At 43.2% G+C, this 27975-nt stretch overlaps 1 protein-coding gene across 3 annotated transcripts; it reads right to left on the bottom strand.

Moving 5' to 3' along the window:
- Positions 1 to 325: 325 nt before the first annotated feature.
- Positions 326 to 27962, bottom strand: nsmce1 (NSE1 component of SMC5/6 complex). Of its 3 annotated transcripts, XM_087997791.1 has the most exons (8): positions 27822 to 27962; positions 26503 to 26597; positions 8873 to 8994; positions 6708 to 6785; positions 4526 to 4672; positions 4298 to 4414; positions 1947 to 2067; positions 326 to 753 (listed from the first exon to the last, which is right to left on the bottom strand). In XM_087997791.1, exons 3-8 carry the CDS (start codon positions 8924 to 8926, stop codon positions 692 to 694), a joined length of 579 nt encoding a protein of 192 aa, XP_087853917.1. In that variant the 5' UTR covers positions 8927 to 8994; positions 26503 to 26597; positions 27822 to 27962; the 3' UTR covers positions 326 to 691. The 3 variants fall into 3 exon arrangements, with proteins under 3 accessions (XP_087853917.1, XP_087853915.1, XP_087853916.1); XM_087997789.1 differs by lacking the exon at positions 27822 to 27962 and having other exon boundaries at positions 26463 to 26985; XM_087997790.1 differs by lacking the exon at positions 27822 to 27962 and having other exon boundaries at positions 26503 to 26983.
- Between the last annotated feature and the right edge of the window lie 13 nt (positions 27963 to 27975).

Raw genomic sequence — 27975 nt, forward strand, 5'->3', positions numbered from 1 at the left:
AATCCCTTTGTTTCCTTACTATACTTCCCTTAACCATTCTGGTTCTTAAATTCAAAAGCAGCAAGGGAAATGTTGAGTTTATTACCTGAAATCTCCCACCTCTTTTCCCCATCCTTATTCTGTTTAACATCTTAAGCACCTTAAACATTGATCAAGATCACTGCATCTTGATCACACTTCTGTCTTTGTAAGCTTTAGTTCTAAGTAACCCAAATTCCAGTTTGCAAGTTAATTAGAATTGTTCTCATATTTATCAGTATTAGCACTTTGGGTTGCTCAAAGTATCATCGCAGTAGGATGAGGAAGTATGAGGTTAAAACACTGGTTTAAATGTAATTAATTTTATACAAATAATTATTCCTTTTTCCATTGCATAGTATCCTTGATGGAAACATGATTTCAACTTAATATTCTACTGAACTGATCACTCTAAGATGGACCACAATGGTGATTTTAATCTCAAGCTGAGGTTTAGAGTATACTCTCTATGCAAGCGCTACAGTGGTCTAAATTGGTGGCTGTGCAGCAATAAGTAAAAGTTTGAAAATACCAGTAGTGTAATCTTTTACACCAGTTTACAAAGTATACTTCATCTCATAACACAATCGTCTTAGAACTCCCATCCCACACTTCCCACAGACATGACATTTCACTTTGCTTCTTTAAGTCTCTTAGTGTCTCATTCCTGATATCAGCGACGCATTTTTGGCGTGGAGGATGGAGGTGGCATGGATTGTTCAGACCTGCTGACATCTAGGTGAAGAGAAAAGCCAAAAGTTAAGTGAACAGCCCTGAGAATTGTATATACACTTTCTAACTTCTTTTAGAAAGTGTAAGAGTTGTAATTCCTCTGCCAAGGTCGCAGACTAGAACAAGATGGTAAAGCTAATTTCTGTTACAATCACACAGGATTCATATCTAAATTGACGAGAGCTGTTTCAATACTATGGCATGGTGGAAATAGAGTAATTGCAGTGCAGGGATTAAAACATCAAGCTCAAGGGAAAACTGCATATGGCAACCACATGTTCAAGGACTTGAAAGGGAATTTGGAGATGGGACAGCGGAGCCATTTTTCTTTAATACTATGATGCTAATGGAAGAAAACTGGAGACACAACTGTTACCAATCAGCTATGAAGGAGACCAAAAGAGAAAAGGGTTTGTAGAGCATGAGTACTGACAAGTAAAAACACAAAGAAATAATGTAAGGCAGCAGAAACTTGAAGTTTGGCCCGATGGTTTAGTGGAACGAGGGATGCCAAAGAGACAACTGATCAATATTTCAATCACTGTGGTACAAGTCAACACAAACTCCACGGCTTATTGTTAGGGGTCAATAGGAGAAGTAATTCTTAGAAGTATTCTCAGTTACTGGCTTGAAAGAATTTTAACCATGTTTACAATAAATTAACCATTTTACAGTGCTGCCAGCAAAACACTAGAATTGCATTACGTTTGCCCTGGATTCCAGACAGTAGCCCAATGTAGAACAGAAACAGGTGGTTCTATTAATAATAAAAATCCATTGCTTGAACAAACTACAGCTTTCAGTTTGTTGAGTTCCAAGGATTATATGATTCTGTACCCTGCCGAATTTTAACATCTTAGAATCCCTACAGTGTGGAAACAGGCCCCTCAGCCCAATCGACCCTCTGAAGCGTAACCCACCCAGACCCATTCCCCATTACTATACATTTACCCCGTCTAATGCACCCGACTTCCACATCCCTGAACACTGTAGGCAATTTAGCATAAATTTAATATCTGCTTTTTGTAAATATCATCTCACTCATTACAGATGTTTGGAAACAGAAATTAAAGATTGAAGCAAGATGCAGCATCAAACTAACTATACTGTGTTTATGAATGGATTAGATGTGGGCCATTATCAGAACGAAGTAAATCATATATATAAAAAAAAGATGTTGTTTAAACACTTATTACCTGGGATTTCATGAGGCCAGAACCTCCTACAGTTTGGACAGCAAGGGTCATCCCGACCTCGGAAGTATTTTGCAGCACAGGGAAAATGAATTTTGGCTCCACAGACCTCACATGTTTGCCCCTGGAAGCAAAACATAATTTAAGAGTAAATGTAATCCAACAGGTGGTAGAAACACCGAATCAAAGCCCACAATGGAAAGGATGTTTCTTAAACAGTTTTCTAATATGACCCATTTTAACTCATTAATGTTAATCTGAATCCAAACATCAGCAAAAAACCACAAAAAAACAACAGTACTATTCAGTTTACCATTGAAATTTTGTTTTTATAGAGCAACAGATGTATGTAGATTTGGAAGCATTTTAAATCTCTTCATCATAATATTAAACATACTCAAGTAGATTTCATTCCTGAAGAAGGGCTCACGCCCGAAACGTCGATTCTCCTGCTCCTTGGATGCTGCCTGACCTGCTGCGCTTTTCCAGCAACATATTTTCAGCTCAAGTAGATTTCAGCCAAGTTTTCCATTTTCTCTAATCACAGAAGACTCAGTAACACCAGTTTTTTGAAGAAAGGTCACATTAGCTTCAAAATGTAACAGTCTCTCTATCCAGAGATACTGCCAGACAGACATTGAGTTCCTCCAGTGCTTTCTATGCAATGTTTGGTCTGGGGGAAGAGTTCACTAAGTGTTCCGTCATCAGGGAAAATGAACAATTTGGCTGAAACCAGCAAGCACATACAAGTGGTTTAAAAGACTTTCAAATTAATGTATTATATGTTGCTTTATTAATATGGAATTTCAAAAGGGTTATATTAGAGTCAGAAAGATGCTGTGGTTCTGTTCGCCGAGCTGGAAGTTTTTGTTGCAAACGTTTCGTACCCTGGCTAGGCGACATCATCAGTGCTTGGGAGCCTCCTGCGAAGCGCTTCTTTGATGTTTCCTCCGGTGTTTATAGTGGTCTGTCCCTGCCGCTTCCGGTTGTCAGTTTCAGCTGTCCGCTGTAGTGGTCGGTATATTGGGTCCAGGTCGATGTGTTTGTTGATGGAGTTTGTGGATGAATGCCATGCCTCTAGGAATTCCCTGGCTGTTCTCTGTCTGGCTTGCCCTATGATAGTAGTGTTGTCCCAGTCGAATTCATGTTGCTTGTTGTCTGCCTGTGTGGCTACTAAGGATAGCTGGTTGTGTCGTTTCGTGGCTAGTTGATGTTCATGTATGTGGATTGTTAGCTGTCTTCCTGTTTGTCCTATATAGTGTTTAGTGCAGTCCTTGCATGGTATTTTGTACACTACATTCGCCTTGCTCATGTTGGGTACGGGTCCTTCGTTCTGGTGAGTTGTTGTCTGAGCGTGGCTGTTGGTTTGTGTGCCGTTATGAGTCCTAGGGGTCGCAGTAGTCTGGCTGTCAGTTCCGAGATGCTCCTGATGTATACCGACCACTACAGCGGACAGCTGAAACTGACAACCGGAAGCAGCAGGGACAGACCACTATAAACACCGGAGGAAACATCAAAGAAGCGCTTCGCAGGAGGCTCCCAAGCACTGATGATGTCGCCTAGCCAGGGGACGAAACGTTTGCAACAAAAACTTCCAGCTCGGCGAACAGAACCACAGCAAAGAGCACCCGAGCTACAAATCTTCACACAAACTTTGAGTCAGAAAGATAATACCATTTCCTCACAGATGCTGCCAGATTAGATTTTATCCAGAATTTTCTGTTTATGATACACATTAATTAGCCTCTTTTACAAAGCACCACTTTCACTGCTTTCATTGTTGTTACCTCATTTGGTCCAGCTGCTGATACACATGAATCACAGTTGCCAACCTAGAACAAGAAACTTGCACAACTGGCAAATGAGCAGAAATGCAGTTTAAGTGTGAAACTTCCAGCTCAAACATAACTAACTCAAGAAGAACCAGGATGTTATATTTGTCTGCACCAAATTAATGCACAGATATCCTGGGTGTACACAGCATTCACTGCTATAAATGGTTGATGACTGACAGGATATTGGACCACCAGCTGCTGTTTAGCAGCATCAATCCAAAAAGTCCAAGGTTATCCCACCAACCTTTTCTCTGGAGTTGCCCCTACTGCCGCAGAGCAGCAGTTCAGGTAACAATTGGATGTTTGAGAACTGCTGCTCTTTTGGTTACTGTTGTACAACTACCCTCTCCAAAAACTATCCTAAATTAAATTGGTACAAACGGGGAACAGACTCTAGCAGAATGAAAATTCTGATTCACCCCCTCTACCTCAAGAGCAAGGACAAAGCATCAGCATGGAACACTTCTCCACCCACAATCACCATTTCTGCTGGAACATGAGTAGGGGAGACAACAATACCTGAATAGTAATGTTGTGACAGATGTTGCACTCCTTCACTAGGTCCTGATACATATTGCGAATGTATTGTTCCAGTTCCATAATGCAGCGAGTGCTCAGAATGTACTCACCATCATTCTAATGAGGAAAAAGCAAACAGTTAACTCACCAGATTATTTAGCACAGAAAAAAATCCCTCCATGCAAGATTTATCTTTGATTAGATGGCAGAGTTTTCAATGTCACCTGCCTCACAAAGCCACTTTTCCTGCACAAATCGTTGCAGCACTTGTTCCACTTCTTTCTTCTTCATTTTTTTGGGTTGTAGTTGATCAGCCAGATTTAGAATGTCTGTAGAAGAGACCATGCCATTTTCTGACTCCAAAACTAAGTCCATCTGAAAACAAAAGGTTTTAAGTACAACTTTGAGTGACGTGAAACTACTTCCAATCAATCAGCTGAATGTAACTAATCATCAACTGGCAAGTTCTGATGGGGTTTTCTCCTAGTCATTTTCAGTCCTTTACTACCCCCACATCCAACATGCATGGTACAGAAATCAGATGTGCAACACCCGATCAATCTGACTTCGAAAGGAACCAAGTGTGTCAAGGACTCAGACACACACATTCTTCTCCCATCAACCGAAGCAAGCAGTAATGTGAAATGCCACATCAGCAGTGCCGACAGAGAGGTCACTCAGGTGCAGTGACGAGCTGATCATCAACATGCAGCATTTGTCTACCTGGGACCAAGTTAATTAAAGGAGTTGATTTAAATTCCTGGCTTAAGTATGATTCTGAATAGCCAGCACTATGGCACATTATCAACACATTACAGGTGTTTCCCCCCCCCCCGCCCCCTGTATCCATGGATATGGTCCAAGACCTACCGTGGATCCCCAAAACTGCACAGTAGGAAACCCTATCATTTAAATGGGAAACTTACCTCCCCTTCAGCCCCCAGAATTATTTCTGGAATGTTCCATGTAATATTTTAAGGCCGCGGTAAAACTGCGGAAACAGAATCCACAGATACAGGGGTTCTACTGTACTTCCAAAAATATAGTCAATCCTGGTTTATGAAAATTTTCAATAAACAAAAATGCAAGATATATTTATATTTTCTTAGATGCTGTTAAAATGTCCACAACACACTAATTGAATGGTTCCATTATTTTGTCCAAGGTAGGTGGTTTTTGCCAGTTACAGCAGAAATTGTGGCTCATGTTCAGAGTTTGGGTAACTTGCACACAAACTGCTGCAACAGTGCAAGGTATCCAAGTGGGAAGATCTGAAAAGATCAAATATCCAGAACAAAACATTGTTCTGTTCCAGCCAATTTTTAGTTCTGAAGCAACTGAGTTTCACAACATTGTTTCTTCTATAATTCACCACAAATCAAATGATTGAGAAATCTACTCGGATTTAAAGATGCTCAGTCTGTTGGGAAAACATCTATATTGATAGACGGCATGAAAAATATTGAACTGTTTGGCCACTTTCTGGATTAAAAAGGGTTGTTACCAAGGGTTCAAATGAAATTCATGCGGTTTCTTATAAATAAGATCAGTTTAATGTGGGCCATGATCTCGTTACTAAAAGTCAAATTACTTTGGAAAACGGTCAAGCAAAACTTTTAGGGAATTAGGAGGTAGGATTCATTGTTGGCAAATGTAATTTTGGAAGAGACTATTAGGGCGGGGTTCAGTTTCCCTGTGTTGATGATTGCCTAGCAACCTTTTCTGCACTTGGATTAGGTTACATAAACCAAGGAAGTCTGGTCAGATGAACAAAAAACTTCAAAGCAGCAGATAATTGCAAGACAACCTCTGCCCTTATCTTGTTTGAAATACTCGAGAACCTGAAAATTTCCACATCTCTATGTGGATTACCTTGTAAACCCTAATAAGTGGAATCCTGACTGCTAGGAGAAAGTGAGGTCTGCAGATGCTGGAGATCAAAGTTGAAACTTTATTGCTGGAACAGCACAGCAGGTCAGGAGAATCTCCTGTTCCCTGGATGCTGCCTGACCTGCTGTGCTGTTCCAGCAATAAAGAATCCTGACTGCTATCCAATTCTGGATTATAACTGGATGTTAATCAATTTTCTTCCACTTGGTTTCAAAATTAAGTTTTATGATAAAATGTTTTATTATGCACTATTTCAAGTTGTCAGGTGAAAGTTCATTTTCTTCTGGATAGCAATACAAAAGGGAACCAGTTGTCAATTTTGATGACAAATTGACATTAATATTAATGGCAAGACTTGGGAGTAGTGGTCTTAATTACCAACACATTATTACTTTTACAGTCATAAGTTTTAATTAACATTAAATAGATTGTACAAGAAAGTTTCACCCATGCCTGTAAAATTTCAAAAGACAAGTTCTGCATTTGTAATCTAAGGCATTAAAAAGACTGTCAAACTCACAGTTTTCTTGAACAGTTCCAACTCAGTTTCTGTGTAATCAAATGCCATCCTGGTGATCTCTGTCTCTGCAAGGTTAATCTGGACATAGTGCGAAAGGGAGATTAATAGCACATTACAAGCGCAGATGCATAGAACACCTATTTTGTGGTAATACAAAACATCCATTTTCAAAACAAGAGGATTCTCCAGATTCTTGCCCCTCACCATAACAAAATTAGGGAATTCTTGACCAGAGATATTTCCACAGGTGCTTCCAACATTGTTCTCTAACTAGTTAGCAGAGGCAGAGTTTCCTTTGATTTCAACCCTTTTTCTCCCAAAACAACCCAGTTTAGTCAAATAAGTGACCAAGTTGTTAGATGAAGGAAGGGCTGTTGATGTCATATACATGGACTTTAGTAAGGCGTTTGATAAGGTTCCCCATTGTAGACTAATGGAGAAAGTGAAGTCACATGGTGTGCAGGGTGTTCTAGCTAGGTGGATAAAGAACTGGTTGAGCAACAGGAGACAGAGAGTAGTAGGTTGAAGGGAGTTTCTCGAAAAGGAGAAAGGTGACCAGTGGTGTTCCACAGGGGTCAGTATTGGGGCCACTGTTGTTTGTAATATACATAAATGATCTAGAAAAGGGCACTGTTGGTATGATCAGCAAGTTTGCAGATGACACAAAGATTGGTGGAGTAGCAGAAAGCATAAGAGACTGTCAGAGAATATAGGAGGATATAGAGAGACTGGAGTGTTGGGCGGAAAAGTGGCAGATGGCTTTCAATCCAGACAAATGTGAGGTAATGCATTTAGGCAAGTCTAATTCTAGAGCGAATTATACAATGAATGGAAGAGCCTTGGGAAAAGTTGATAGGCAGAGATCTGGGAGTGCAGTTCCATTATACCCTGAAGGTTGCTGCACAGGTGGTTAGAGTGTCAAGAAGGCATTGCCTTCATTGGACAGGGTATTGGGTATAACAGCTGGCAAGTCATGTTAAAATTGTACAAGACATTGGTTCGGCCGCATTTAGCATATTGTGTACAGTTCTGGTCGCCACATTACCAAAAGGATGTGGACGCTTTGGAGAGGGTGCAGAGAAGGTTTACAAGGATGTTGTCTGGTTTGGAAGATGCTAGCTGTGAAGACAGGTTGAGTAGGTTAGGTTTATTTTCACTAGAAAAAAGGAGATTGAGGGGGGACCTGATTGAGGTTTACAAAATCATGAAGGGTATAGACAGGGTGAATAGAGACAAGCTTTTTCCCAGGGTGAAGGATTCAATAACCAGAGATCATGCTTTCAAAGTGAGAGATGGAAAGTTTAAGGGGGATACATGTGGCAAGTACTTCACACAGAGGGTGGTGGGCGTTTGGAACGCGTTGCCAGCGGAGGTGGTAGAGGCAGGCACGGTAGATTCATTTAAGATGCGTCTGGACAGATGCATGAGTAGGTGGGGAGCAGAGGGATACAAATGCTTAGGAATTGACCGACAGGTTTAGACAGTATATTTGGATTGGCTCAGGCTTGAAGGGCCTGTTCCTGGGCTGTAAATTTTCTTTGTTCTTGTTCTAATCAATGACACAGGATATGCAGGGCTCAACTGTAAAAAAAAAAGCACATCCAAGACAACTGGTGTCCTGAATAAAGACTGAAGATGCTAAATGTAAAGAGATATGACTCCCCCACCCCCAAGGATACCTGTAATAGTTTTCTGTTGCTGCCAGTGGTACTTAGTGGTACATACTGACAAAAGGGGTGAAGACACAAAAATACAAAGATAAAGACCATAGAATCTGAGATTGAATTTGGTAGAAAAACAGAGCTGACCAACACGGAACTCATTCTACAGGAAAAAGAAATGCAAAATTTATACAGCACCTATAGGGAAATTCACAAACTCAGTACTAGAAAGTAGAAAGTAATAAAACGTGTGTGTGGCTGAATGTCCTTGCTCCTCTCAGTTCCTCTCCTTTAAAATGTGATAGAAAGATCTAAAGATGTCAGTGCATTTCTGGATTAGTTCACAGACCTTGATTTTATAGAACGCTCATTGCATCTATGAAATTAGTTTTTTTTTCTCACGGTATGTACTGGGCATGTGGTTATTTCACCACAAGGTAACTGCCTGAACTTCCCCCTAACAACCATAGCGAAAACCACAAAGACATTACATTTCTCACTCACCAGAGTATAATACTGTTGTCCATCATCCTCACTCATCCCCTTCCTGATCTCCATGAAGAGAGGCTGTAGATGGGTGTTGATATTTTTGATAAACTCATCCAACTGGTCATGTTTGTAATGCACTGGAGATTGAGGAGAATTAATAATTGTTACAGAACACATTCATGTCACTGATATGCATTTGACAGAAGAGAATTCACTTCCAAAGAATGTTCTTACAATGTCTCTCTACCTCCATGCCAAGTAATCAGAGTTTTGAGAAGTCTCCTACTTTATAAAGAAGAATTCAGTATATTTCTAGCACATTGCCACTGCATCCGGTCATTGGGAGGCTGCTTGAAAAGCGCATTACTCAAGGTCGAAGGCCGAGTCTTTGGAAATTGCAGGGTAAATGTTTTGGACAAAAGTTATGATCTGCCATTGAAATTGGCTCCAAAGATGGAACTTTATGTTTTGTTCCATTCAAAACAATCTTTCAGAGAAATAGGAAGGTGTATAGTAACAGCAAGACATTTCTACAACTGTTTCCAAACCTAAATTCTTTCCTAAATAACTCTATATTGGGAGCAGTGATGCAGGTCATGGAATATATTACAGAAAGCAAACACTAGTATCCTCACATATGGATGAGGAAGGACAGCACATCGACTGGGACAATACATCCATCCTAGGACAAGCCAAACAAAGACACACACAAGAATTCCTAGAAGCATGGTATTCCAACCAGAACTCTATCAACAAACACATCAAGTTAGACCCCATCTACCATCCCCTGAGAAAAGGAACAGGAAGTGACTTCACCACAGGAACTAACATCACCACAGGAAATGACATCACCAACCCAAAGAAACCCAAACATATAAATAGAAAACAGGAATTTTCAGCATTAGTTCACATTAGGTTCACTGAAGATGTTAGGTAAAAACAATGACTGCAGATTCTGGAAACCATAGTCTAGATTAGAGTGGTGCTGGAAAAACACAGCAGTTCAGGCAGCATCCGAGGAGCAGTAAAATCGATGTTTCGGGCAAAAGCCCTTCATCAGGAATACAGGCAGGAAGCCTGAAGGGTGGAGAGATAAGTGAGAGGTGGAGGTGGAGTAGCATAGAGTACAATAGGTGAGTGGGGGAGGGGATGAAGGTGATAGGTCAGGGAGGAGGGTGGAGTGGATAGGTGGAAAAGAAGATACGCAGGTAGGACAAGTCATGGTGACAGTGCTGAGCTGGAAGTTTGGAGGTGAGGTGAGGTGGGGGAGGTGAGGTGAGGTGGGGGAGGTGAGGTGAGGTGGGGGAGGTGAGGTGAGGTGAGGTGGGGGAGGTGAGGTGAGGTGGGGGAGGTGAGGTGAGGTGAGGTGAGGTGGGGGAGGGGAAATGAGGAGATTGTTGAAGTCCACATTGATGCCCTGGGGTTGAAGTGTTCCGATGCGGAAGATGAGGCATTCTTCCTCCAGGCGTCTGGTGGTGAGGGAGTGGCGGTGAGGGAGGCCCAGGACATCCATGTCCTCAGCAGAGTGGGAGGGGGAGTTGAAATGTTGGGCCACAGGGCGGTGTGGTTGATTGGTGCAGGTGTCTCAGAGATGTTCCCTAAAGCGCTCTGCTAGGAGGCGTCCAGTCTCCCCAATGTAGAGGAGACCGCATCGGGAGCGACAGATGCAGTAAATGATATTGGTGGATGTGTAGGTAAAACTTTTGATGGATGTGGAAGGCTCCTTTAGGGCCTTGGATGGAGGTGAGGGAGGTGGTGTGGCGCAGGTTTTGCAATTCCTGCGGTGGCAGGGGAAGGTGCCAGGACGGGAGGGTGGGTTGAAGGGGGGCGTGGACATGACCAGGTAGTCACAGAGGGAACGGTCTTTGCGGAAGGCAGATAGGCGTGGGAAGGGAAATATATCCCTGGTGGTGCAGTCCGTTTGGAGGTGGCGGAAATGTCAGCGGATGATTTGGGTTATGCGAAGGTTGGTAGGGTGGAAGGTGAGCACCAGGAGCGTTCTGTCCTTGTTATGGTTGGAGGGGTGGGATCTGAGGGCAGAGGTGCGGGATGTGGACGAGATGCGTTGGAGGGCATCTTTAACCACGTGGGAAGGGAAATTGCGGTCTCTAAAGGAGGCGGCCATCTGGTGTGTTCTGTGGTGGAACTGGTCCTCCTGGGAGCAGATACGGCGGAGGCGGAGGAATTGGGAATACGGGATGGCATTTTTGCAGGAGGTAGAGTGAGAAGAGGTGTAATCCAGGTAGCTGTGGGAGTCGGTGGGTTTGTAAAAAATGTAATGTCAAGTCGGTCATCATTAATGGAGATGGAGAGGTCCAGGAAGGGGAGGGAGGTGTCAGAGATGGTCCAGGCAAATTTAAGGTCAGGGTGGAATGTGTTGGTGAAACTGATGAATTGCTCAACCTCCTCGTGGGAGCACGAGGTGGTGCCAATGCAGTCATCAATGTAGCGGAGGAAGAGGTGGGGAGTGGTGCCGGTGTAATTACGGAAGATGGACTATTCTACGTAGCCAACAAAGAGACAGGCATAGCTGGGGCCCATATGGGTGCCCATGGCTACCCCTTTGGTTTGGAGGAAGTGGGAGGATTCGAAGGAGAAATTGTTAAGGGTGAGGACCAGTTTGGCCAAACGAATGAGTGTGTCGGTGGAAGTGTACTGTTGGGGTTGTCGGGAGAGGAAGAAAAGGAGGGCTTGGAGGCCCTGGTCATGGCGGATGGAGGTGTAGAGTGATTGGATATCCATGGTGAAGATGAGACATTGTGGGCCGGGGAAACGGAGGTCTTGGAGGAGATGGAGGGCGCGGACGATGTCTCGAACGTATGTGGGAAGTTCCTGGACTAGGGGAGATAGGACAGTGTCGAGATAGGTCGAAATGAGTTCAGAGGGGCAGGAGCAGACTGAGACAATGGGTCGGCCAGGGTGGTCAGGCTTGTGGATCTTGGGAAGGAGATAGAACCAGGCAGTGCGGGGTTCCCGGACTATGAGGTTGGAAGCTGTGGGTGGGAGATTTCCTGAGGTGATGAGGTTCTGTATGGTCTGGGAAGCATATTACCCGCCCTCGACCTCTTCATTTCCAACTGCCGCCGGGACATTAACCACCTCAACCTGTCTACCCCCCTCCTCCACCTCACCCTCAACGCGCAGCACTCCAATCCCTCTGCTCCAATCCCGACCTCACCATCAAACCAGCAGATAAAGGGGGCGCAGTGGTAGTCTGGCGCACTGACCTCTACACCGCTGAAGCCAAACGCCAACTCAAGGACACCTCTTCCTACCGCCCCCTCAACCATGACCACCCACCATCACCAAACCATCTCCCAGACCATACAGAACCTCATCACCTCAGGAGATCTCCCACCCACAGCTTCCAACCTCATAGTCCGGGAACACCGACACTCATTCGTTTGGCCAAACTGGTCCTCACCCTTAACAATTTCTCCTTCGAATCCTCCCACTTCCTCCAAACCAAAAGGGTAGCCATGGGCACCCGTATGGACCCCAGCTATGCCTGTCTCTTTGTTGGCTATGTAGAACAGTCCATCTTCCGTAATTACACCGGCACCACTCCCCACCTCTTCCTCCGCTACATTGATGACTGCATTGGCGCCACCTCGTGCTCCTGCGAGGAGGTTGAGCAATTCAACTTCAACACATTCCACCCTGACCTTAAATTTACCTGGACCATCTCTGATACCTCCCTCCCCTTCCTGGACCTCTCCATCTCCATTAATGATGACCGACTTAACACCGACATTTTTTACAAACCCACCGACTCCCACAGCTACCTGGATTACACCTCGTCTCACCCTACCTCCTGCAAAAATGCCATCCCGTATTCCCAATTCGTCCGCCTCCGCCATATCTGCTCCCAGGAGGACCAGTTCCACCACAGAACACACCAGATGGCCTCCTTCTTTAGAGACCACAATTTCCCTGCCCACATGGTTAAAGATGCCCTCCAACGCATCTCATCCACATCCCGCACCTCCGCCCTCAGATCCCACCCCTCCAACCGTAACAAGGACAGAACGCTCCTGGTGCTCACCTTCCACCCTACCAACCTTTGCATAAACCAAATCATCCGCCGCCAAATGGACCGCACCACCAGGGATATATTTCCCTTCCCACCCCTTTCTGCCTTCCGCAAAGACCGTTCCTTCCGTGATTACCTGGTCAGGTCCACGCGCCCCACCCCTCCCCTTACAACCCACCCTCCCGACCTAGCATCTTCCCCTGCCAACGCAGGAATTGCAAAACCTACGCCCACACCACCTCCCCTCCATCCAAGGCCCTAAAGGAGCCTTCCACATCCACTGAAGATGTTCCTTAGTAAGGTGATGAAATGTCTGGAAATGAACCCTTCAGCTCAGCGAGCAAACCTACATCCAGAAAGCAAAACGTCACAACTAACAGGAAGTCAGCTTGTTCAGTTTATTGGCACTTTTAAAGTGTGGGCCTGTCCCTCCTTAGAGCTATGACTGCCCCTTCCAACCATTTTATTAAGTCCAGATTTCCGACAGCAGCTATATGTTCCTGATATTTTACAGGATCTTATCCAAGCTTTGGTTGCAGTGATTTAAACCTAGCTGTTATTGGTGAGGCTTTGGGAGGAAGGTGGAACACTGAACTCAAATGACACGTCAGCACTGGCATAGTAACTAGTTTCTTGAGTGCTCAGAACATGGATCTCATCTGGGTCAACCTACAGCATATGGATTGCAATAGTTCAAGTAGTCAACTCACTACCACCTTCACAAGGGCAGTTAGGAACAGGCAATAAATGCTGGTCAGCCAGCAATGCCCACATCCCACAAATGAGTTTTCAAAAATAGGTGGGTTAGTGCATGGGTCAAAAAGTGTGGTACTGGGAAAGCAGAGCTGGTCAGGCAGCATCAGAGGAACAAGAAAGATTAGATTAGATTCCCTACAGTGTGAAAACAGGCCCTTTGGCCCAACCAGTCCACACCAACCCGTCCACACCAACCCTCCGAGGAGTAACACCCAGACCCGTTCCTCTCTAACTAATGCATCTCACACTGTGGGTAATTTAGCATGGCCAATTCACCTAGCCTGCACATCTTTGGACTGTGGGAGGAAACCGGAGCACCCAGCGGAACCCACGCCGACACGGGGAGTATGTGCAAACTCCATACAGTCACCCGAGGCTGGAATCGAACCTGGGTCCCTGGTGCTGTGAGGCAACAGTGCTAACCACTGAGCCACAGTGCCACCCAAAAGTCGACATTTCGAGCATTAGCTCTTCATCAGGAATGTCAGCAGCTTCTTGAATGCTGCTTGTCTGGCTGTGCTTTTCCAGCATCACACTTTTTAACTCTGATCTCCAGCATCTGCAGTCTTCACCTTCTCCTAGTGGGTTAGTGCATGGGTAAATTCAAACTCCAATCCAGCCTAGGTGTTATCTCTGAAGTGATAACTGAAGGACCCCAAAAATTTCACTGGGGTGACTCAAATAAAAGATCATCTACCAGATGCACTGCAGAAAAACTGAAGGGCTCTTTAAAAGAATCTATCAAATCTGTGACCTCTATCATCTTGAAGAATATGGGCAGAGAATGAGAACATTTAAGTTGCCCCAAAGACACACATTCCCAATTTGAGACTGTCACCATCCCTTTATTGTTGCTCTATCAACGACGTGGATTGAAGAGGACGTCAATTATGTGGACGTTCAAGGCAACTTCTCAAAATGAGTCGGAATTATTCTCGTGTGCGATGTGCATAAGCCATAAACAAAAATAAAACCAACAGCCATAAAAAATAAATCATCTAATCACTATTGCATTGCTGCTTGCTGTGTTTCCTACTGCACTTCAAAACATGCTCACTGGTGGAAAGCAAACTAGAACTTCCTGATGCCGCAAATGACATTACAGAATACATTTCCACCACTGGCCAAGTATAGGTCTCCCATCAATGGAAATGCACAGCTCCAATGCCACACCAACACCATCTTCAACTGTTCTCCCAAAGATGGCATTCCACGGTATTCAGTTGTCATAAACCACTACAAGTGCAGACCGCAGCCACTTAAAGACATTCCATCACTCTCACGAGACAATTAGGACAGGCAATAAATGCCACATCTACTAACAATACCAGATAATTTTAAAAAAGATTCTTTTTTCACTTCTTTATAGATGTGCATTTCAAACAATTACATTGGCTTCATCTCCTGAAAGAAAAAACAGCTTTATCTCAAAAGTAGGGGTTTGGTAGAAGCCCAGACAGCCAATCAGTCTGGGTTATTAAATCTCATTCCAATCATGTATCTGTTTATATCGTATCCAGGAGCACTCTTTCCCTGGTAAATTACAAATGGCCTGACAATAATATTCATAGAACCACAGAATTCCTTCAGTGTGGATGCAGGCCATTAGACCCATCAAGTCCATACTGCCCCTCCAACGAGCATCCCTCCCAGACCCATTCCCCTATCCTATCCTTGTAACCCTGCATTTCCCATGGCTAATCCACCTATGCTGTATATCCCTGGACACTATGAGCAATTTAGCATGGCCAATCCACCAAATCGGTACACCTTTGAAACGTGGAGAAAACCTGCACTCCAAAGTCTCCTTATTCAGCAACACTCCCATCTACCATTAACTGTATATGCCCTGCCCTGATTGGCCTTTGCAGGAGCACCCAGAGGAAACCCACGAAAACATGGGGACAATGTACAAACTCCACACAGACAGTCATCCAAGCAGGAAACGAACCCAAGCAGCTGGTGCTATGAGGGAGCAGTGCTAACCACGGAGTCATCAAGCTGCCCAAAACTCCACAGCAAGCCAAAGTCTCAAATCCTGTAAAGGTTGTGATATCACATCACTTTAAATTACGGAAGAGTTATTGACGTGATTATGCACTTAAGAAATTTCACTCAAATGTTATGGGGAACATTAGTTGGCAGTACTCAAGTAACTAATGCCACTTTGGTAGGTGCCACAGGAAATAAAACAAAAAAAGTGTAAAACAACTGGGATTCACACTAGTAATGAATTGGCACTTGCAAAAGCAGCAAAAATTGCCAAAGAGACTATGAATTATGATTAACTTCCTGTCTGACTACGTTATAGAAAAGTTTCTCAATATTCCCACGAAATACTATACAAATTTGAAAAACTTCTCTTTTCTTGGCAACGAACCCAGGACCAAGTAAAACTGGCATTATGAAGAATCAAATTCAACCCCAACTCTGCTCCTCCCCCAAACCTTGAGTGGGTTTTAATATGCAAAGTGTTAGTAAATCCTCCGTTGCTTTTCATCATTTATATAAATTATTTGGATGAGAACGTAAGAGAGTATGGTTAGTAAGTTTGCATATGACACCAAAATTGGAGGTGTAGTGGACAGTGAAGAAGGTTACCCCAGAGTACAATGGGATCTTGATCAGATGGGCCAACAGGCTGAGGAGTGGCAGATGGAGTTTAATTTAGATAAATGAGGTGCTGCATTTTGAAAAGGCCAATCAGGGCAGGGCATATACAGTTAATGGTAAATGGGAGAGTGTTGCTGAATAAGGAGACCTTGAAGTGCAGGTTCATAGTTCTTTGAGTCGCAGGTAGATAGGATAGTGAAGAAGGTTTTTGGTATGTTTACCTTTATTGGTCAGAGCATCAAGTATAGGAGTTAGGAGGTCGTGTTGCGACTGTACATGACATTGGTCAGGCCACTTTTGGAATATTGGTCTCCCTCCTATCAGAAGAATATTGTGAAAGTTGAAAAGGCTCAGAAAAGATTTACAAGGATGTTGCCACGGTTGGAGGATTTGACCTACAGGGAGAAGTTGAATAGTCTGGGTCTGCTTTTCCTGGAGTGGAAGCTGGGGGGGGGGGGGGGGGGGGGGGGTACCTTATGGAGGTTTATAAAATCATGAGGGGCATGGATAGGGTAAATGGACAAAGTTTTTTCCATAGAGTGAGCGAGTCCAGATTTAGAAGGCATAGGTTTAAAGGTTTAAGGTGACAAGGGAAAAATTTAACAGGGACCTAAGAGGCAACATTTTCACGCAGAGGATGGTCAGTGTATGGAATAAGCTGCCAGAGGAAGTGGTGGAGGCTGGTCCAATTACTGCATCTGGATGGGTATATGAATGGGCAAAATGATGGCAAGTGGGACTAGATTAATTTAGAATATCTGATCAGCATGGACGAGTTGGACTGAAGGGTCTGTTTCCATGCTACACATTTCTATGACTCTATAACTGTTATGCAAAGCTTATGATGCCTGTGCCATATTCAAGCACAGTGAAGATGATCTACCCAAAAATAAATGTGTCACACAGACTGAAATCCCCTGAAATGGAACGGAGATCTCAGCTTCTAATTTTTACTTTGTTGAGAAGCCTCTAGGTAAAGGGCTGTAGCTGGGGTGGGAAAAATGTGCATTTTTGTAGCATCTTTCACAAAGCCCTTCACTGCTGATGAAATAGTCCTTGAAGTGTTATCACATTTGTAATATTTCAACATAGAAAATGTGACAACTGTTAACAGCTGTGATGGGAGGAATATGCTGATAATCAAGCCGTAGTACTCTGCATCATACTATTATTAGCCAGTACAGTCAATCCTGCTGTAATGAGTGTTTCTTCAATGCGAATTGGCTTTAACGTTGAAGCATTTATACCGTTATTTGTAGAATGCAAACTTTCCTTACCTGTGTCGGCTATAACACAATTCCAGTCCCGTTAGTTTAGATAGTGAGACTATCACACTATTTTCTTATAGTGCAAGATCGCTCAAGAACATAACTATCACGTTCTATCAGAACTGATTGTATAAATATTTTAGTCAACAGCAAAATGGCCAGTTTATTTCCCTTTTGTACTATTATAAAGGATAAAAGACTTTCAGCAGACTTCTTTGATGAAGGCTGACTAATCCATTTATTAGAAAATAAAACACTCCTAAAAACAAGTTGCAAGACTAATTAACATCCAAGTTATAACTGGACTTTGAACTATATCTCATTTTCATTCCATAATAGGAGAGACAAAAGACAGAAGAAAGATAAAAGCAAAATACCACACCTGCTAAAAATCTGAAATGCAAACAAAACACTGTAAAAACTTGGCAGGTATGGGAGCATCTGTTAACATAAAGTTTAGACTTCTTCATAACCACGACTGGTTTTCTCTTCTCGGATGCTGCTACATTTTCTATTTCCATTACAACTGACCAAAAACTCTACAGTGATGGCATTTCTAATAGGGCAAGAGGAAACATTCTTAATGACTAACAGTCTAAAAAACAAAGGACAGAATTTGGTGAACAGTTATGGTCCACTGGAATTCTTGCTAATAACCAATGTCCAATACAAGTTCTTCCAAACAGGGCTTCAGTTAGGATTGAAAGTACTGCCAAGTACTACCAGGCAGGTAGTACTGAGGAAGTGGGGAGGCTGCAGAAGGATCTTGACAGGTTGGGAGAGTGGTCCAGGAAATGGCTGATGGAATTTAACGTGAGCAAGTGCGAGGTCTTGCACTTTGGCAAAAAGAATAAAAGCATAGACTACTTTCTAAATGGTGAGAAAATTAATAAAGCCAAAGCACAAAGGGATCTGGGAGTGCTAGTCCAGGATTCTCTAAAGGTAAACATGCAGGTTGAGTCCGTGATTAAGAAAGCGAATGCAATGTTGTCTCTTATCTCAAGAGGGTTGGAATATAAAAGCAGAGATGTACTACTAAGACTTTATAAAGCTCTGGTTAGGCCCCATTTGGAGTACTGTGTCCAGTTTTGGTCCCCACACCTCAGGAAGGACATACTGGCACTGGAACGTGTCCAGCGGAGATTCACACGGATGATCCCTGGAATGACAGGTCTAACATATGAGGAACGGCTGAGGATACTGGGATTGTATTCGTTGGAGTTTAGAAGATTAAGGGGAGACTTAATAGAGACGTACAAAATAATACATGGCTTGGAAAAGGTGGATGCTAGGAAATTGTTTCAGTTAAACGAGGAGACTAGGACCCGTGGACACAGCCTTAGAATTAGAGGGGGTCATTTCAGAACAGACATGCGGAGGCATTTCTTCAGCCAGAGAGTGGTGGGCCTGTGGAATTCATTGCCACGGAGTGCAGTGGAAGCCGGGACGCTAAATGTCTTCAAGGCCGAGATTGATAGATTCTTGTTGTCTCGAGGAATTAAGGGCTACGGGGAGAACGCTGGTAAGTGGAGCTGAAATGCGCATCAGCCATGATTGAATGGCGGAGTGGACTTGATGGGCCGAATGGCCTTACTTCCACTCCTATGTCTTATGGTCTTAAACTGGATCCAGGATCTACAAGGTAAATCAGAAATTGAGGTACAGAAACCTCCTGGTTCAAAAATATTTCAACCAAGAGAAGTAGGTTTTTCCCTTTTGTGACCCCCACCCCACCAAGAGGTGGTGGCAGAATAGTAGAGTCAGAAAGCAGTGACCCTAGCAGTCCTCCACATCCATTTGACACAATGAAGCCTCATGGCATCAGGTCAAACATGAGCCAGGAAAACATCTGATTATCGCCCACTGAAGGTGGCAAAGGCACAGAATGTATTGTAGGTGGGGGTCCTTAATATCCATCACCAAGAAAGCATCAGCAGCAGTATCACTACTGGCAGAGTTGGTCAAGTCTTAAATGACACGGTTGCTCAAGTCCATTGTGAGCGGTGAGAGAATCAACAAGAGGAAAAAACGTATTGGAGATCTTCGCACCTATCTACATAAATGAATTGTATGTCCACGATAATATTGGTCGGAGTGTCACACAAGGACTGTATGGTGGGTCCCACCTTCAGACTAAGGATAGCCTCCATCATATTGTTTGACACTAATACCACGCTAAATGAATCACATTTTGAACAGAGCTAGCAACTTAAAACTAAATAACCATGAGGCACTGTAGGCCATAATATGTAAATTCACAGCCTGGTGCAGGCTAGGAGATAAACTCTGGTTCAATGAACAGTACAGACAAGCATACCAGTAGACATGCCTTTAAATTTATATTAAACTGATTTTAAATTCTTACCTTAACATTGTTCTGCTCATTTCCTACACAACACAGGACATATCACTCTAATTGCTTGGGGAATCAAGCAGTCCATTATATTACATCCCCAGTGTTTACCTTATTGATTCTACAATGGGCAGCTGGGCCACTCACCAGGTTACTGCCCAAGTGTCTCGGATGAATGTGAGTGACAAAGTTCAGCCCAAACAGAAGGATCAACTGAACTGAAATATGTTCTCCACCATCTTGCCAGTTTAATAAATACTTTGCAATTTAGTTTTGAGTTTCAAAGCACTCTCATATGCCATGTTGGGGAAAACTGCAGAATAACGTAAACAAGGAGAAAAGCCGTTGCAATTAGCTTTGAGAAGAACCTGATCTGGAGGCTGACAAACTGACAGATACCTTCATTATGAACCTGCAATACTCACTATATTTAAGAGCTTCATTTTATTTAGTATTCAGTGCTTTGTTATGTGGTTTCGAGTTAGACCCTAGAGATGGAAAGTCATCATGGAACGTTATGGGGTGGGAGACAGTTATGCACTAAAATTGCTCTTGTACTTTACAACACAGAACCCCACAAACATTCTTTTAATAAACCACAAAATGCAAAGTGGCTGGGCTCAACTAGGTCCCACCCCTGAAGGGAAAAGACTCGTTTTTTTTAACCTATGTTAGCAGAAGTGAGCAACTATTTCTAGTGTAGTAGATGAAGCAAGGTCTCAATCCTCTTGCGTGTTTCCCCCACACACATTCTTCTTGCCACTGAGACACTGATCATAGAAACAGAAGTAGGCTATTTAGCACCTTGAGCCTATTCAATCATTCAGTGAGATCATTGTTGATCTCATTGCCCCTTGTTCTCTACATTATTTGATACTTTCAGTTAACATGTGTACCACCTCAGCAATATATTTAATGATGACCGAGCACCAATTGCTGCTTGCAAAAGAGAGCTGCAATTTTCTACCATCCTTGGCATGCTCCGTTATTTCACTCTTGAAAGGTGAGGCTCCAATTTTTAGTTCTGTTACTTAGGTCTAGACTCACCCAAGAACCCCTGAGCAGTGACAGAATTTTCTAGGTGGACAATCGTACTCTTTATTGAGTAATTGCCAACAATATTCACTAACAAGCAGAAATAGTGACCAGCAATCTTATCCATTCCCCCTAACTCGCTCAAGTGCAAAAGATCATTGCCACTCTACATGTATTCCCTCCAAACCACTACCTTTCCAAAAGTTTAGTGCCAAAAGAATGTTTATGGAATTCTATGGTTAGCTCATAACTCAGTGGAGAGAAACAGAGTTAATACTTCAAGTCCAATGACTCTTCCAAAGATCCTGCCAGATCTGCTCCAGCACTTTATTTGTATTACAAATAAGGGAGGGGGAGGGGGTGGAGGTGGCACTAAGATTGGTGGAGTAGCAGATAGTGAAGGGGTCTGTCAGAGAATGCAGCAGAATATAGATAGATTGGAGAGTTGGGCAGAGAAATGGCAGATGGAGTTCAATCTGGGCAAATGAGGGGTGATGCACTTTGGAAGATCCAATTCTGAAGCAAACTCTACGGTAAATGGAAAAACCATGGGGAAAATTGATGTACGGAGATATCTGGGTGTTCAGGTCCATTGTACCCTGAAGGTGGCAATGCAGGTCGATAGAGCAGTCAAGAAGGCATACGGCATGCTTCCCTTCATCAGACAGGCTCTTGAGTGCAAGACTTGGCAGGTCATGTTACATTTATAGTGGACTTTGGTTTGGCCAAATTTGGAATACTGCATACACTTCTGGTTGCCACATTACAAAAAAGATGTTGATGCCTTGGAGAGGGTGCAGAGGAGTTCACCAGTATGTTGCCTGGAATGATGGGCACTAGCTATGAAGAGAGGTTGAGTAGTTTAGGATTATTTCATTACAAAGACAGAGGTTGAGGGGGACCTGATTGAGGTCTACAAAATCGTGAGAGGTATAGACATGGTAGATAGCAAAAAGCTTTATCCTAGAGTGCGGGACTCAATTACTAGGGGTCACGAGTTCAAAGTGAAAGGGGAAAGGTTCAAGGGAGATTTGCACGGAAAGTTCTTTATGCACAGGTTGGTGGGTGCCTGGAATGTATCGCCAGCAGAGGTGGAGGAGGTGGGCACAATAGCGTCATTTAAGATGTATCTAGAAAGATACATGAATAGGCAAGGAGCAGAGGGATACAGGTCCATGGAAAATAGGCGACAGGTTTAGATAGAGGATCTGGATTGGCACAGGTTTGGAGGGCTGAAAGGCCTGTTCGGGTGCTGTAACTTTCTTTGTTCTTTTATCCCTGCTCAGGCTTGATACATTCAGGATCAGTGTCCTTACAGGAGATTGCTGCGAGTCACTGCCACTACTACAATTGCCTCATCAAAAAACTTTAATCAGATACATTAAACATGATAAATTATCCCTTCATCAATTCATTGTGACTCTGATCAGCTTAAAATTTAAGGTTTCAGTTATCCTAACCTTAAATTATAGGCTGTAATAATTTTCCAACAGATGCTGTACCCAGCTAAACTAGTCCATAACTCACTTAATTCCCTCCTGTCACTTTTCTTAAAATGGAGTGACATGAATAATTTCTCAATCTAAAGGATCAGTACCAGAAAACCTTGGAAAATATGGAGGGTACCTTCTCATTCAAGTCCATAAAAATCTCAGGATAAAAATCATCTGTACCTGGGGATTATAGATTAGATTAGATTAGATTACTTACAGTGTGGAAACAGGCCCTTCGGCCCAACAAGTCCACACCGACCCGCCGAAGCGCAACCCACCATACCCCTACATTTACCCCTTACCTAACACTACGGGCAATTTAGCATGGCCAATTCACCTGACCTGCACATCTTTGGACTGTGGGAGGAAACCGGAGCACCCGGAGGAAACCCACGCAGACACGGGGAGAATGTGCAAACTCCACACAGTCAGTCGCCTGAGGCGGGAATTGAACCCAGGTCTCGGGCGCTGTGAGGCAGCAGTGCTAACCACTGTGCCACCGTGCCGCCCACCATTATCATTCTTTTGCACCATTATTTTCTTCACTTATTTTAGATTAGATTAGATTGCTTACAGTATGGAAACAGGCCCTTCGGCCCAACAAGTCCACACCGCCCCGCTGAAGCGCAACCCACCCAGACCCATTCCCCTACATTTACCCCTTACCTAACACTACGGGCAATTTAGCATGGCCAATTGACCTGACCTGCACATCTTTTGGACTGTGGGAGGAAACCGGAGCACCCGGAGGAAACCCACGCAGACACGGGGAGAATATGCAAACTCCACACAGTCAGTCGTCTGAGGCGGGAATTGAACCCAGGTCTCTGGCGCTGTGAGGCAGCAGTGCTAACCACTGTGCCAACGTGCATAATGGGCATAATTTCTAGTGAATACCTGATTCAATATTAATTTTCTTGAGCACACTGGCCTCACTCTCTATTTTAAATATGTTAAAATGCAAATTAATCAGTATACTCAGTATTCACTTATTTTCATCGATAACATTTATCGGTCTAAGGTGTTTATATTGTTCCTGACTATACTTTTTCTTTAATGTAATTGTAAGGTTGGTTTTTGATTTTGATATCCTTTCAACTTTCTTTTTATACTCCCTTATTGTCGCTCTTCATTTTAGTTTTGTAATTTTTTTCCTTTATTTGTATCTGTCTCATTTGCCAGGTTTTTGATTCAAGTCTCATATGTTTTACTCTTAGCTTCTTAATCTTTAGTCATCCACAGCTGTCATTTTTAACCAGTATGATTTGACTTTCTTGCCTCTTGGGATTCTGTATTTCGTCAAATTATTTTCTGAACACTTCCTATTGATCTTCTGTCATCTTACCCATTTAACAGATTTGTCCAGTTTACTGTGGACAATCTGTTCATCTCAGTGAAGTCAGCCTTACCAAAAACTAGAATCTTAGGTAGCAGTTTTACATTTCAGTCTTTCAAAGAATACATAAATAACTGTTCAAATACTATTAACCTTTAACTGGCTTATTACACCTTACAAAACGTAAACGATATGCCCACTGAGTTCAGCCCTGGTCTCCTCTCTGCTGTATACTCAATGCTAGAAAATCTGCAAGAACTTTGCTCTCTGACAGAAAGCCTGTAATTGGCATTTCAGTAATCAAAATGAAGAGCCATGGTATCGCAGTAACTATGAGGAAAGATATAGCAATGCACAATTAAAGTGTATAGTGTGATTACGTAATCTGCTACACACTGAGGCAGATACAGCAATGAGTTCAGTGTCAGAAGGCATTCACTCTCTCCTTCTCATATGTTAGTGGCAACCAACAATGTACCAGTCACCTGTATTAATTTTTTCTTCCATGGTTCCAGATTCTATTACCCTGCTCCCAGAGCTAACAAGATTATATTGTTCCCTGAATGGTATAACACCCTATTCCTATAAAATTTTGTATCACTAGATTACAGAAAGCAAACACATCAGTAAATGACTGTGGTCAATATACCATGCTGCAAAAGCCCAACAATAATTATAGGAATGGGGATTTCCTATAGCGTGCAGGTACACGAATAATCTACTTTCCCGATAATGCAGATGAAACTAAAGTTGACAAATTTATTCCTTCAAAGTAATAAAGCTGCACAAAGGCACATTGAAATGGGTGATTTAGCAATGGGTTTTACATTTATGTTAACAGTGATACCATATATTCTTGCAATAAAGTTTAGTGATCAAACTCTCATCAACTTAGCTTCAAAATTAAAATAATCAGATGACGATGACAATGGGAAATCATGCTCTCACATAAAAAAAACCCTCAACAGTAACAGGAGGAACTGAATTCTAGGTACATCCCAGCTGTGGGAGTGATGTCAATGAACGTCCTGACAGGTTACATCTCAAAGTTCAAACATTCAGTATTACAGGGAGTAATGTAACTATTAAGATCCAATTTAATCCAAGTCTTTGATAGCCTCAGTAGTTCCTACATTGGTCCCAGACTGGGTGCTACAAACAGCCTCCATGTTTCAAGATTAGAAAAAGAAGTTTTCAAGATAAATCAACAGGGATTCTCGTTCCTGATATCCAGGGATCAATGCTGGACACTGTAGTACAAACAGGAACATATACCAAGAGTGAGCAGAGCATCTGTAACAAAAGTAATGCTGCCTAACAGCGGTTATCTACCAGCACTCAAAGAGAATGGTCATTTCAGTTAGAGGTAGATTCCAAACCCTTAAATCCGATCACACAATTGCTAATTGTTTCTCAGGAAAGAGCAAACAGAAATAAATTTTTAAACTGAATTGAACAAAGGATTTCAATAATAAATATTATTTATATAAGAAAATGTTACGTTATAACAGATGGGCTGTGAAGAAGTCATTTTTCTATAGTTCCAGTTACACAAGGACTGATCTCACTAAGTAGTCACATGTGGTTAGACAACAACAATCTGATCAAATTCAAGGAAGTGAATTGAGCTGTTGCACTGAAAGAGAGTAAAATCAGTGGAAACCCCAATGTAGTCAAAGTAAAGGTATGTAGAGGAATGTAAGGGGAGGGTGAATGGATGGCAGGTAGCACTGTGAAAATATTTGTATCTCACAATAGCAAAAGACATTTTCCCACACAAACCTTCCTCAACCAATTTACTTCAGCAAAACATATGTATATTTTTAGCCCATAACCGCTCAATTATTTTTTTTTTAAATCAAAATCTAAAGTTATTGGTTTCTTATCTAAATTTGTAAATTGACTACTGGTGCAGTTCGCACCTACAATTACCTAAATTGACATTATTGAAACCACTTTCATTATGGGCAGTATGTGAGCAGACCAGGTAAGCTGTTAAAAACAATAAAAGCAAACTACTGCAGATTCTGCAACATATAGAGAAAGCTGGTGATACTTCACAGTTCTGACAACATCTGTGAAGTGGAATGGAGTAACATTGAGTCTCTTCTTTAGAACTAAGGGGAAAAGGGATGGAGGATGCTATAAAGCAGGAGGATTGGGGAAAATGTTGTGGGGAGGGTCGTGACAATGAAATTCAACTCTGAAGATGATTCATACCAAGCACAAAACATTAACACTATTTTGTTCCATAGATACTGCCAGACTTGCCGAGTTTCTCCAATTAAACAACTCTATTTCACATGCCAGGTTAGCCACAAACAAGAGATTGAAAGATCTATTAGTACCACCAAAGGAGAAAGTGAGGACTGCAGATGCTGGAGATCAGAGTCAAGAGTGTGGTGCTGGAAAAGCACAGTAGTTAAGGCAGCATCCATGGAGCAGGAGAATCGACGTTCCACCAAAAGCAGATTAATAGCATTCAGCCTGTTGTTAGTGAGGTAAGTGCTGTGCACATTTGCTACATAACAAGTGACTATACTTGCAAGTAACTCATTCTAAGTGATGTTCAAATGTTTTGAGATGTGACAAATGCTAAATAAATGAAAGCTCATGCTTCTCGTGTATAAACCAGAAAGTTGAGCAACATCGGGTTTTAAAACGATCTTTTTCCGGGAAAGACCACAGAAAATAAATGCGCATTAACAGTTAGCTGACCTTTGTGTGTTTCACAGCAGTGTTTGTGTAATTTTCTCACCATCGAACCTTCTAGAATTCCTTGAGACATCATAGTCTGCAGGAATCGTCGGTGGCTTTCATTTAGTGCTGCTGCCATTACAACACTACACTCTCCTAGAAAAATAAAATCAGGCTAAACTGAGAACTTTGGCCTCAAGGCATTTTGTATGACAGTCACATTCAAATCAAACAATTTCGTTATTATTTAATTGCTGCCATGGGGCAGTTAAGTATTTTAGGTACTTCCATCACCCTCCTTGGATGAATTGCATCCCATTCCTCAAGGGTGCCTTACCCCACCATAACCCAATTCTATTCTCCCAATCCCACTTTTGCCAATACTTTTATCCATTACTCCACTGCAGTCTCTCGCTACCAACCTCCACCGCCTTGTCCACAGCCCTTCAAATCTACACTATCATCCATCTGCTGTGGCTCCCCAACTCCAACCCCCCTCCTCATCCCATTACTCCTCTTCCCACATTTTTTGCCATCCCTGCCACCATTACTCCCTGTCCTCCCTCACCCTTCATATCCACCGCCACTGACTGTCCTTGACTATTCCTCACTTCCCCCCCTTCCCTTATCTCTTCCCTGTCACCTGTCTCCCTGTTCCATACCCCCTACTGCATCCCCTTTCATTCTCCCATCTCTAACTCTCCTTTCACTTCTTTCTCTTTCCCCACAGCCACACTCTCTGTTCCTCACCACCTACTAGCTCACTCACTCTTCCCCTTCCCTTTTTCCCCTATGCTCTTTACCGATCCTTCTTCCTTCCCACTCCTTCTCTTCCCCCTTGTACTCTCCTTCTTGTCCCCTTGGCCCCTCCTACTCCCTTCCCCTCACCCTTTGCCCATCCTTCTCCCTTTAACCTACCACGACCCAATCCTCTTTCACCATCCCCCAGTGCTCGCCAACTCCCGAGGCCCCCTTCCCTCACCACCTCACCCACCACTGTGCCACCCTCCCTTACCACCTCCCTGTGCCAGCCTCCCTCACCACCTCCCCAAACCCTGCAACCCCTACCCTACCCTACCCTCTCCCACCTTGCCAATCCCCTCCTGCATTTCCTTACCCCTCCCTCATTCTCACTTTCCCGCTTCTCTCTCTCTCTCTCTCTCTCTCTCCCCCCTCCTCCTCCTCCTCCTCCTCCTCCTCCTCCTCTCCAAATCTAACCCCCTCATCTTTTTCTCTGACTCTTTACCCCTCCCTAAACACTCTAATTCTCCCCCATCGGTCCCTGACTCTACTTCCACGTTGTCTGCCTATTACGCGGCGGCCGCCGCCCATTTAATTTAAAACGGTCTGTGTCCCCCCCCCATCCGGGACACTGCTCACCAGTCCGTTGTCACAGCTTCCCACAATTCCTAGCGGCCGTCGCTACGCGGTGCATTGTGGGTTCGAGTTCCAGAACATTCTGACCAGCGGAAGGAGCGCGGACGCTGTGACTTATGAGCAGGTCTGACAGTGTCTGTGAAGAGAAATCAAAGTT

Source organism: Chiloscyllium plagiosum, unplaced genomic scaffold, assembly GCF_037043375.1.
Source record: "Chiloscyllium plagiosum isolate Xiang-an unplaced genomic scaffold, Cpla_swu_hap1 HiC_scaffold_20, whole genome shotgun sequence".
Taxonomy (NCBI): domain Eukaryota; kingdom Metazoa; phylum Chordata; class Chondrichthyes; order Orectolobiformes; family Hemiscylliidae; genus Chiloscyllium; species Chiloscyllium plagiosum.